This window comes from Bos javanicus, chromosome 26 (genome assembly GCF_032452875.1).
Source record: "Bos javanicus breed banteng chromosome 26, ARS-OSU_banteng_1.0, whole genome shotgun sequence".
Classification (NCBI taxonomy): Eukaryota; Metazoa; Chordata; class Mammalia; order Artiodactyla; family Bovidae; genus Bos; species Bos javanicus.
The window spans coordinates 19,667,715-19,680,588 of NC_083893.1; the positions used below are offsets into that span (position 1 = coordinate 19,667,715).

General features: G+C 38.9%; 1 protein-coding gene across 7 annotated transcripts in view; it reads right to left on the reverse strand.

Moving 5' to 3' along the window:
- Positions 1-12,874, reverse strand: part of HPSE2 (heparanase 2 (inactive)) — a 716,285-nt gene that overhangs the window by 238,853 nt on the left and 464,558 nt on the right. For all 7 annotated transcript variants that reach the window (XR_009733773.1, XR_009733772.1, XR_009733771.1 and 4 more), the window contains exon 6: positions 1,804-1,851. Coding sequence is in view for 3 of the 7 variants with exons in the window: in XM_061403062.1 (XP_061259046.1) it covers positions 1,804-1,851 (48 nt within the window). In the remaining 4 variants the exon portion in view is untranslated. The remainder of the gene's footprint in view (positions 1-1,803; positions 1,852-12,874) is intronic.

The window sequence follows — 12,874 nt, forward strand, 5'->3', positions numbered from 1 at the left end:
GTGATCTTTGGATTTTATACACCGTTCTCTAAGTTGTAGAAAATTAGGGATAAAAACAGTCCTGATCTCATTTACTTGTTTCGAGGATCAGATGTAGTAATATACATTAAAATTTCTACCACATTGTTATTATTATTATCCTTGTTGTTATTTTCTCCCATAGTAAATGCCCAATTAACAATTGTCCAAATAAGCACTTGTTGAACTGAAGAAGCATTATTTTGGTAAAAGATAAAACACACAAATTACAAAAACCAGTATTAAAAAAACAGTAATTGTAAGTTATGGTAAGTACTATGGAAAAACAAAGAAAGAGAATTAAATAGGAGTTCTATTTTAGATAGAATCATCAGGGAAGACCTCCTGAAGGAGGTGACGCATAAGCTGAATCTTAAGAGATGAGAAAGAGTCAGCTACACACAAAATAAAGAAAACAGCATTCCAGGCAGAGGGAATGATACATACAAAGTTCTTGAGGCAAACATTCATGTGAACCCTCAACCAACTGAAAGACCTCACCAGTGCTGCGACAGAATGAGTACGGGCAGGGTGGGATCAGAAGAGAGCAGTAATCAAACATAAAGGGCCTTAAAGGCGGGAGTAGAAAGTCTGAGAGTCTAGCTTGTGGTCTACATGCAAAGGGAAGGAACTTGAGGGAATTTAAGCAAAGGAATGACAAGATCCTCAAACCCACTCAATCCAAGGCTCACAAAGACAAACTGAAGGAGAATAAGAATTTCTCCAAGTATTTGGAACTTCTTGTTTACAGAAACTAAGAATATAAATGTAGAATAAAATATTTTTCATTATGATAAAAGTTATTGATTGCCAACAACCAAAAAAATCTTTTAGGATACTTAATAAAATTGCATTCACTTTTCTTTGTTTCATAACTGTCATGAATCCTAAGGGATTCTGTGACCCACTTAAAATGAAGGACAGAAGTAAACATGCTAAGCAGGCAGGATGAGAGTGACTGAGAAAGGTGGCCATGGCTGACAGCTCTGAGGGCCCAGAATGGGAGTCATGTCTGAGCTGTGAGGACCACATCAGATGAAAGATGATTTGAAAGATGCTATGTGACAGATCTCTTACAGAAACGAAGGGCAGGATTCCAGTATAAAATCAGTGAGACACTGTGAGATGCTGGACATTCCAGCACAAAGTTTGTAAGGGGACTTAAAGAAAATTTAAATTTATATATCAGATAATTATCTTTACCAGTTAAGCTACCCTCGAGTAACAGGTCTCTGCCATTGTAAGCTTATTCCCTGGAACGTTGATCCTTTCTCAAAACTGCTCTCTCTCTCTCTATATATATGTGTGTGTGTGTGTGTGTGTGTGTGTGTGTGGTGTGGTGTGTGTGTGCGTGTATTGCTTCACATTAGTGACTCTCTATATTACTACCATTAATATAATAAAGTGTTTTTATTTTCTTATGATATATTAGATAATTAAAACTATTTACTCTCTTAAGGAAATTTATTCCCCCCAAAAAAGCTTAGGGTGGCATGCTTAGATTCCCATAACCTGTACACTAATGCAAGGTTAGTTTAAAAGTGTACACAATAGCTGAGCTTTCCAAAATGTTACCCTGTTTTTGTTTTCATTTTTGGAAACAATAAAATTATATTACTATGAGAGCCTATGTATCATAATAATAACTTTGGAGTTAATTTTAACTATTTTTCTTGGAGGATGAAGGATAGTTTATTAAATGTCAGTTATAACTTCATGACAACTACTTATCTTTCATTTCACAGCATTTGAAAATAAGTAAGAGCAAAAAAGGTGAATACCTACTGTTGCCAGGTAACTGCATCCACTGTGCTTCCTGCCACCTTCATGAATCTGTAAGAAACAGAAAAAACAAAGATGTTGCAACTTAAAGTAAGCCATATCCCCAGGGATGAAATAAGCTGAGACATAGATCAGGCCAATTCTTGGGCAACTGCGCTTTCTGAGAGGGTCCAGCTTCATGGTCTATCCATAGCCTTTGAAGGTTAAAAGGTGCAGAAGGTGAAAGCAATCACAGTTCCAGCTCTCCATACATCCTTTATCATCTGGAAATCAAGACTCCAAGATAGCATTATATCTTTGCCTGTTTTCCCAATCTCATGCCTGATGGCTCCCACATTGCTTTCCCTGTGATCACCACCTATCTTTTCCATCTCCTATTTTCTGAGGACTTTGAGATCTACTAAGAAATAAACAATAATATTTTCCAAGGAAGACAGCCTTTGAAAACCCTCTCTTCCTATAGAGAAATTTAACCATTTCTGGAACAGTTAAATAGAGAACTGAGTTTCCCAATCAGCATGCTTAGCTGTTTTCCTGAAAGGCATGCAGCAAAGTCTTGCTAGCAACTTGCCACCCTCCGTGCCCTTTGAGGTTCTATCAGAAACACTGGGCCAGAAGAAAGCACTCAAGGCCACACAGATTCCATGTCGTCATTGTTGTTGTTGGTCCTTCAGTCGTGTTTGACTCTTTCGCAATCCCATGGACTGTAGCTAGCCAGGCTCCTCTGTACATGGAATTTTCCAGGCAAGAATATGTTTCCTACTCCAGGGCATCTTCCTGATCCAGGAATCAAATCCATGTCTCTTTAGTCTCCTGCATTGGCAGGAAGATTCTTAACCACTTGCCACCTGGGAAGCCCAACTGGCTAGAGAAGTAGTATTTCTAGACACCCTAATCAGCTCTTTTTCATGGACCCATGCCACCCCTTCTAGGAGTACTTCTTTTGGAAGCAGGACACAGGTAGCCTCTGCTTTTGGAGCCCATGGATTTCTCTTTCTCTTCTCCTCTCCTTTCTCCAGCCCAGAAAAATCACTTGAATCTGGGAGTATAGCTCCACGCTCCTCACTATTTCAAGTTCTATGCCCAGAATTCTTTCTTTAAAATTCAAAAGCCAGAAAGGCTTGTACTTTCTCTTCTCCGTCGTTTTATGTCCCACCCCTGAGCCAATAAGTACACAATCAGCTATCTGCTTGAATAGAGAGGAGGAAAATGGAAAAGTCCAGGGAGAGGGGAAAACAGATTAGGATCCAAAATACTATCCCTATCACATATGCACTCTAAGCTGCAGAGACCAAGTAGGAAAACCCAAAAATTAAGAAGGGGAAATGAAATTGAGTACCCCCTTCCCAGGATATTTCAGAAATTAGAAAGCCTAGACAAACTTAGACACAAGTGTCATTAAGTATTGGGTTGGCAAAAATGTTTGTTTGGGTTTTTCCATAAGGTGTTAAGGAAAAGCTAAATAAACACTTTGGCCAACCCTGCGTGTGTGTTTGTGTGTGCGTGTTTACATGGGTTTTACTTTTACAAAATTATTTCTAAAATCTCTGAAAAGTAAAATCATCTCTATTTACATACAAAAATGACCATAATGAAAATTACACTGACATTTATAGTGCTTTCTCATTAAATTTTTTTTCAGCTTTCTCTGTGTATAATTTCACATAACTCTCAAAACAGCCCTGGTAGGCAGATATTCTTATAATATAGTGGAGGTGGCTAAGTCACATAGAGGTTATGCGACTTGTTCAAATTCATATAGTAATGCAAACTAAATTCAGTTTTTCTGATTCCGAATGCTATGTTGTTTTCAAGCTGTTTTCACTGAGGCCAAGAAGTACATACAACTCTAAAATGCAAAAAAATAAGTTGAATTTTTGCCTTAAGAAAGCACTACCCTATATTTTTCAAAAAAGTAAAAAGGCTTCAGCACCTCATTTGCTTGTTGACTTCCTCTCACAGACTTGAGCATTTCAGTGTTATCTGTAAGGCAAGGAATGTACTGGAGCAAAAGTGTCGAAAGGTGACTGAGTCAGAGCCTCTGCTTTGCAACAACCACAGTAAAGCTGAGAAGACGGACAATGAGACAAACAAGCTACAGTGCCTTTGTGCTGCACTCCTGCTGTGAACTAACTGCTGGGGGACAGCAGTCAGGGAGTAGCTAGCTCTACCTTCTACGGTGTTAAAAGAGGGACAAGCACTGAGTAAAGCTTCGTATCTCACAAGACGTTGAATCTCATATTGAAAGAAGGGTAGGATTTTGCCCTAAAAGCAGGTCAGGCATAGGAACAGCTAGAGTAAAGCCAGATAGAGTCAAGGTGAATATTTTCTCAGGAGTCCAGGATATGTGGATGTCAGGGGACAGGTAGGAAGTTATCTGACAGAGTGGTCAGATAACTGGTCCATGATGCTGACACATCTGGCCTTTAATCATTCCTTAACATCTTGGTACAAGTTGACGTCTTGTTTATCTCTGCATGATTAGCACCCAACACAGTATTGTAAAATACAGCTCCTCCTGCCTGTTGGATTTATCCTGTGCTTAAGCAAGTGAGGGGGTGTCAGGCTGGAACATGAGTTTTAAGAAGATCACTTTGGCTACAGTAAAGGTGAAAAGTAGTGGTGTGGACACACTGGTGGGAGATGACTGCAGAGTTATGGGAGGCTTTGAAATGTGGGAATGAGAAAAGACACAACTGAAAAAACACTGTTGGTGCATCCAAGGGGGGTTGGCAAGGGTGAGTTTAAGTGAGGAAAGGGGGTAAGACAGGGTGTGAGAGAGAATCCTGAAGTTTTAACTGCAGTAATACCATTGCCTAAGACGGGCAATACAGGGACAGACTTTAATGCTGGCGTTGCTGAATGTACTCCAATTCCGAAAATGCCACAGAGGACTTGAAGCAAATGGTCACTGACGGTAACCGTTATGCATTCACAAGAAAATTAGGGGTAAAATGCCCTTTCTGGCTAAAAGGTTCTGGACAGGCAATTAAGAACACATCACATTTGGTGTCTTAGAAGCTGGAAACTTGTCTTCCATGATACTATGATCTGGAGTTCCTCACATGCTTTGGATAGTTTGTTCTGCTAAAGGTTGATAATTAAGTCTTTAAATAACCTTCCATTATCAAAAGTTACATTACAAAAAGAACGGGAAAACTAGCATTAGCATCAGGAGCATTTAAAGTAATGCAAAAGTTTTCTCCCCACACTCCTACTTCATCCTCAAAGAAAATCTATAATTAAATACAAAATACACTGGATCCATATATGTAATATTATATAGTTTACAGAGATATATTTTTAAATTGAGTGTAGGAAAACACCTACCATGACCTGGACTGGGAAAATCAATTATTCTTCCTAACCTAATTTATGGGTTTGATGAAATTCTAATTAAAAAAAAATCCCACCAGACATTTTTGAAACTTTGCAAAATCATTCTAACATTAATCTGAAAGAAGCCAAGAATGTTCTGAAGAAAAATTGGAATACCAAAGGGATATTTATTTGATCTACCACATATTAAAATACACCACAAAACCTGCAATTATTAAAACATTCCTAGGAGTTAGTCAGGAGATCTTAGGAATTAGTAAAGAAATAGGGAATTAGTAAGGATATCTATGGAACAAAAGGGGATTTTTATAAAAATTTTTATATAAGAATTTATTACATGGAAAAGAATTTACTATGTGAAAAATTGAAGCATATTTTTAATGGTGTCATGTGATTTGTGACTATTTGGAAAAAAAGTAAAGTTAGATCCTTACCTAAAGTCTTATTTTGTAAAATAAATCAAAATATTAAAATATAGTTTCATTTCAATAAATATTTAAAAAATATGACAATCACAATTTAATATGTTTAGACCAATATTATTATTTTAACTTTGGTAGCATATTTAAGCAGTAGGAAAGTTGAGGGAAAAACATTATTAAATATTTGTTCACATGAAAATTTTTGTAAACTATGTTCTTCCTTTTTCTTTCTTAGTAAAATAATGAGAACAACTTCAAAAACATGGGAACATTTCTACTCTTATTCTGAGGAAGAAGAATCTAATTCAGAAATAATGTCAAACAAAATTTGCATTTCCAAATACTACTACCAGGATGACTTTTTTCTTGGGGATGGTTTTGGTCACCACCTCCTATACAATGTTAGAAACATCTGTCCATTGTTGTTCAAGCACTCTGTCTAGAGATCTAATCCCTTGAATCTATTCGTCGCATGACAGATTTTATTTTCTTGAGCTCCAAAATTGCTGCAGATGGTTACTGCAGCCATGAAATTAAAAGACACTTGCTCCTTGGAAGAAAAGCTATAACAAAACTAGACAGCATATTAAAAAGCAGAGACATCACTTTGCTGACAAGGGTCCCTGTATTCAAAGCTGTGGTTTTCCAGTAGTCATATACAAATATGAGAGTTGGACTATAAAGAAGGCTAAGCACCAAAGAATTGATGCTTTCGAATTGTGATGCTGGAGAAGACTCTTGAGAGTCCCTTCTACAGCAAGGAGATCAAACCAGTTAATCCTAAAGGAAATCAAGCATAATGTTCATCTGAAGGACTGATCTAAAGCTGAAACTCCAATACTTTGGCCACCTGATGCAAAGCACCAACTCATTGGAAAAGACCTTGATGCTAGGAAAGAATGAAGGCAGAAGAAGAAAGGGGTGACAGAAGACGAGACGATTGGGTGGCATCACCGACTCAATGGACATGAATTTGAGCAAACTCCAGGAGATAGTGAAGGGCAGGGAAGCCTGGTGTGTTGCAGTCCAGGGGTCACAAAGAGTTGGACATGACTTAGCGACTGAACAACAGCAACAAGGATCACTAAACACACTTTTGTTTTTTGAGAAGTATAGAAAATTCACCTAAAATGGAGCATATTTTCTGCTTTCAGAACCCTTTGAATGATTTTTTTAAAATCTAGAAAAACAAAAACCAAGCACAGAAATAATACTTAAAAGGAAACTGATAAAACTCCACAGAATAGACACTAAAGCCACTAACTTTGGTGACTTCTTAGCCCCACGTTCCCCCTCTGAAAATTAGGGTTTTTCTATATCTTCTGTGTATCTGTATCATTTCCATACTCTGTTTTTATATCTATCCTGGCAATAAGCAAGACGACAAGTCCAAAAAGATTATAAATTTCTTTGTTTAAATCTAACATTGATGGATTCCTCTGCTCCCTAGTTTTGCCTGTTTCTCAGAAACTGGCCCAAACCACATAAATGAATAACTTCAACACAGCTGCAGAATGCTCAGCAATAGTAATATTAGAGGTGGAATAACATGCACACAGACTAGTGCTGTCAGGAGTGAAATACCACTGGGAAAGTGAAATTCCATTTAGGGTCCAGTATTATCCAAGGATTTTCAACCATCCACTTCCATTCTAATCCCTAGATTTAGGTCTATGAATGAACAAGTAAAAGATGACCTAGGATGTGAATAATGACAAAAAGGGAAAATCTTGGGTTTTCCAAGGTTGGATGTCTCCATACCTGAATTATGAAAGCAGGAATCCTGGATGATTATTTCAGAGAACAGAAGATGTCTGCCTTCATGCTGACATCCAGTCATGCAAAAAGGGACAAGAGAAGCAAGAGGCAGGGACCTCTACCTAAGGAAATTGGCTAATGCCAGGTAGACCTTTCAGGCAGGTTGAAGGGATCTTTCCCACTGGAGCAAATATGCTGCTATGGAAAAAACCAAAATATCCCCTTACATTGTGAGAGTTCCTTTCCTCCCCCAAGGGACCCCAAATCTGGGAGAGTTTCTTTCCTTTGTTATCCACCTGCACATATGACGTATCTAAAATATTGTTGAGCCTTCTCTCCCAGGGCATATCACAGCTCCCTCTTATAATAAGGCACATCTTTATTCATGGTCTTTGGGGTTTGAATTCTACTTTTGGACCACAGAGTGTAACCCTAAAAACTAGTTTCTGAATTTTGCTCCCAGGAAAGAGGATAAATCCTTCATGAGGAACTGGATGTCTAAATGACTATAAACTTCAATAAGAGTGTAGGAGCCTGATCCTTCTTTTCCTTGCTCACAAAGAGAATCTTTGGTTATGTAACTAACATGAATAACATGTGACAGCCATTCTACACAAAAGCTAGGAAAAGCTTGTGAGGAAATTATTCATTTTGAGTTACAGCAAACCACGCATCTTCCATTTAGTCCAAAGCCATTTCCATTTCCATGGCTAATTATATATTAAGCTATACTAGGTTAATTATATATTAAGCTCTAGAACAAATAAAATGCTGATTTATTTTTCCCCTGGTTCTCCTGTTCAAATGCCAACATCTAGGTCCTATCCCCACATATTCTGGTTTGGTAGGTCTGGGCTGGAGACTAAGAATCATGTTGCATTTTTAAACAAAGATACTCATAGCAGCTCTGTTCATAATAAACAACAATAGAACTAAATGTCCTTCAGTGAGTGAATGGTTAAACAAAGTGTAGTCCACCCACATCATGGAATATTAACCAGCAATGAAAAGGAACCAATTATTGACATGCACAACAACCTGGTTGAATATCCAGGGAATTATGCTGAGTGGCAATCCAGTCCTAAAAGGTTGTATTTACAGTATTCCATTTACATAACATTTTTGAAATTGCAAAATTATAAAAATAGAGAACAAGTAAGTGTTGGCAGAAGTTTTAAGAAACAGGAAGAATGAGCAGGGTAAAAGAGCTACATGAAAAAAAGAGCTACATGAGCTATTCCTGTGGTGATGGAAATTGTCTGTTTCTTTACTGTATCAATGCCAGTGTCCTAGTGGTGATACTATCCTATAGTTTCACAAGAGGTCACTATTGGGAGAAACTGGGTAAAGGGCACTTGGGATTTCTCTGGACTAAATATCATGCTGCATTTTAAAGAAGCTCTCCAGGTACTTCCAATGCAGGACAACTATGGGCCACACCTTTTACAAAATGATCTTACCAACACCTATTAGGATAGGCCATTCATACAGAAAAAAAATAGGTTCTAAGGGAAAGTAGCATGGGAAAGTGAGGAAAGAAATGCAAAAAAGAAAGTGAAGAAGAGTATTTCCCAAGACCATATGTGTTAAATTTTAATCTATGACCCAGGACTCCAGTCTCCTTCTACAATATTCTTTCTATTCCCTATCTGACTTCTCTGACAACAGAAGATGAGAGAAACATCCTTCATCATAACAGTAATAACTGCTAACCTTCAGCTTGGGTCAGGAATTAGGCTGTTTCTGTAATCAAGAAAGAAGTTTTGTCCAGGAAAAAAAGAAAAAGAAAAGAAAGTAAGTTTAGAAGTGGGTATTAGCATAATATTAGCATAATTGGCATATGCTATTAGCATAACTCTCAGCTAGGAAGCAGACCTTTGCAGTAGCCAGTGCTTCCTTGTTAATTAGCACTGAACAGCTGCTGGGAGGCCTTGCCTCTCTCTAGAGGCAGAGATGGAAACTCTTTTCTTATGAACTAAGAGGAATAAATTGTTTTCTCCTCTTGTAGTTTAAGTCATATAACTCTTTCACAGTTGAAATAAAACAGAAAGGTTATTAGGAATAACTGTTAATAATAATTTCTCTGTGCACCAAACTGTCCCCAGCTGTGCAACTTCCCACTCCAAACAAGAATTCGGTATAAGTAGGTTTGCAGGCAGGAGCTGTGATCACCCTCATTATGCTGCTGCTGCTAAGTCGCTTCAGTTGTGTCCGACTCTGTGCGACCCCAGAGACGGCAGCCCACCAGGCTCCCCCGTCCCTGGGATTCTCCAGGCAAGAACACTGGAGTGGGTTGCCATTTCCCTCTCCAAAGCATGAAAGTGAAAAGTGAAAGTGAAGTCGCTCAGTCGCGTCCGACTCTTAGCGACCCCATGGACTGTAGCCCACCAGGCTCCTCCATCCATGGGATTTTCCAGGCAAGAGTGCTGGAGTTGGGTGCCATTGCCTTCTCCAGGAACCACACCAAGCATTTTAAATTCATTATCTCATTTAACTTCACAACATGCCTAAGAAATAGGTAATTTCATTTGCCTCATTTTACCAGTGAGGAGACTGAGGTTTTAAAGAGATTAAAGATTTCCTCAAGGTGACCTTGAGTTGGACCATAAAGAAGGCCAAGCACCAAATAATTGATGCTTTTGAACTGTGATTTTGGAGAAGATGCTTGAGAGTCCCTTGGACTGTAAGGAGATCAAACCAATCAATCCTAAAGAAAATCAATCCTGAATATTAATTGGAAGGGCTATGCTGAAGCTGAAGCTCCAATACTTTGACCACATGATGTGAAGAGCTGATTCATTAGAAAAGACCCTGGTGCTGGGAAACATTGAAGGCAGGGGGCAAAGGGGACGACAGAAGACAAGATGGTTGGATGGCATCACTGACTCAATGGACATGAGTTTGAGCAAGCTCCAGGAGATGGTGAAGGACAGGGAAGCCTGGCGTGCTGCAGTCCATGGGGTGGCAAAGAGCAGGACACGACTGAGCGACTGAACAGCAACAAGGTGACCTGACTGGATGCTGATCTGGGCCTCATCTAGTTCCAAAGCGTATGCACTTTACCATTCTGCTATTTCCACCCTCGTCTTCAGTCCTGCTACACTGGCTCACTACAGAAAACAGAAGGCTGCTGTTAATGTTTTTTTGGAGGAAGGGACCCATGAGGTCAGAAACGCCCAGGGCCCACAGAAGTCATGAGAGCTTGTGTATCGGAACATAGTGAACTTTCCGTCCTTACCCACCCATACTGCCTTCACTATTGTTTATTTGCCACTTTGAGTACAAGTGGAGCCTATGAATTAGCATTAGGCGCTTCACACAAGTTTTGGTAATTAGACGCAACTAAAGATAGAAATTCTGGGTAGAAAAAGGCAATTTTTCTATTTCTGGTTTGCAGATTACTGAGTTTATAGCATATATCATGTGGTCTACTGTGATGGAAAAGACCATTATTTGCTTCCTAATTCTCTTCTGCTTTTATCATCTTTGCCCAAATTAGAATACTTTCCATAGCTTTCTGGGCCTCCATGGGAGCTAAAGGCCCTGTCTAGCTTTCTGTTCTAACCCAGGTTCAAGTTAGAATATGCTACCAGCAAGTCTATAGAATGTTAGGATAACTTCCATTCTTCATTCAACAACTTTGAGCACCCACAAAGTATTATATTAGGCTTTTTGCCAGTACTGAATATACATTAGTAAATACAACAGACAACTTCCTGCTCTCATGAAGTTTATAATCTCTATGAAACAAATAATAAATATGCAGTTTTGTGATAAATGCCATAATGGGAACTAACAGTGTGCTGATAGAGAATCACTTAGCAAGGCTATTCAAGAAAGGACTCTGATGGATGAGGTGAAATCAGTAATGTGGCAAGCTGAGAGAATAATTTAGGTAGAAAGAAGTGTATATGTTGTACAACCCCATCCTGTCCACCCTGCTGAAAAAAAAAGAGGGAGAGAGAGAAGCTTAGCACATGCCAGGTCAGTGAGGCTTGAGTGTAGTAAGAAAAAGGGAAATATGGAGAAGAATGAAGAGCTGAGAAGCAGCCAGATCATTTGTCATAGAGCCTTGCTGGTATGGCAAGGAGATTCAATTTTATTCTAAGAGCAATGAATAGTCATTAAAGAGTCTTTATCAAATGACTGACAGCATGGGAATTATGTTTTTAAAAGATTTTCTAGCAATTGTGTGGTGAATAGATTGGAGAGGACAGTGGGTTAGTCACTCAGTCATGTCCGACTCTTTGTGACCCCATGGACTGTGCCTGCCAGGCTCTTCTGTCCATGAAATTCTCCAGGCAAGAATACTGGAGTGGGTTGCCATTCCATTCTCTAGGGGCTCTTCCTGACCCAGGGGCTGAACCCAGGAGTCCTGCATTGCAGGCAGATTCTTTACCATCTGAGCCACCAGGGAATGTTAGAGAGGACAGGAATAGAAGCAAATAGACCAGTCATGGGGCTATTGAAGTGGTCCAAGCTCTGAGTTCTCCAAATTATAACTCTTCTGTTATTGTTTTCTCTATGGCCATCTCTCACCTAAAGCAGGGCTCACATTCCAAGTCAGCGTTGTCCAAACACATTAGTGGAACACTAGTCTCTCAAGATATTCACTGAAAACAAGACTACGGTCAAATAAATTTTTAAAATTCTGCATGCTAAATACCCTTCTTGGAGATTCAGAATGTAAACTAATTTAATAAAGATGCTAGGAAGTGTTTCAGTACATTTGTGTATTTCAATATTTCTCAAACTTACTTGACTATGGAAATTTTACTTCCCCCTCCCTCCACATAATGCTATTGTTTTGCAGGACTGGTATTTTCCAGAGCATATTTAAGGAAATGCTGCCATAAGTCATTCTAACCAAAGGTTAACTCCACGTGCATGGTTTACTGGGCCTCCTTTTCTCCACATCTGTCTGTCCCTCTGCAGACAGATTTTCATATTAAGCCCTTGGCTTGGTCACCCTTTCTTACCTCACCCTCTCTCGACTCTGAGCCTATCTGCAAGGCAAATTCTCATCTTTTCTGAGAGTCCATGTTCTCTGGGTTGCCACTTCCTCACTCTGATTATTCTGTCAATAAGCTTTCATCTGTTAATTGTCTTAGAGAAATCTGTCAAAAGTCTCTCACCTGCAGATGATCCCTCTTCTGTGTGTTTGTTATTAATTATTATTATCAGTTTTTAAAAGGAGTTGGGATGGTTTTACTAGAAGAAAGTGGACCTTGTGATCAGATCACTATCTTCAAATTGAAGCACACCCAATATAGTTTAAAATCATTTTTCGTTGCTACAGAGATATTATTTCCTGAGTATGAATGTGTGTTCATTTTGGTGTATCTTTCTTTTGAAAATGTCCCTTTTCTGCACGTGATGGCTCTTGAATGAGAGATGCTAACTGTTCAAAAGGTGGGAATCATCCTCTATTAATTCCTCCTATTCTCTCACCTCCACCTTACTGAGATTTCCATCAATAAAGCATGTCTATCTTAACTTCTCTCCATTTCTTCTGCCATTACCTTAATCTAATTAAACATACCTCATAGTGAAAA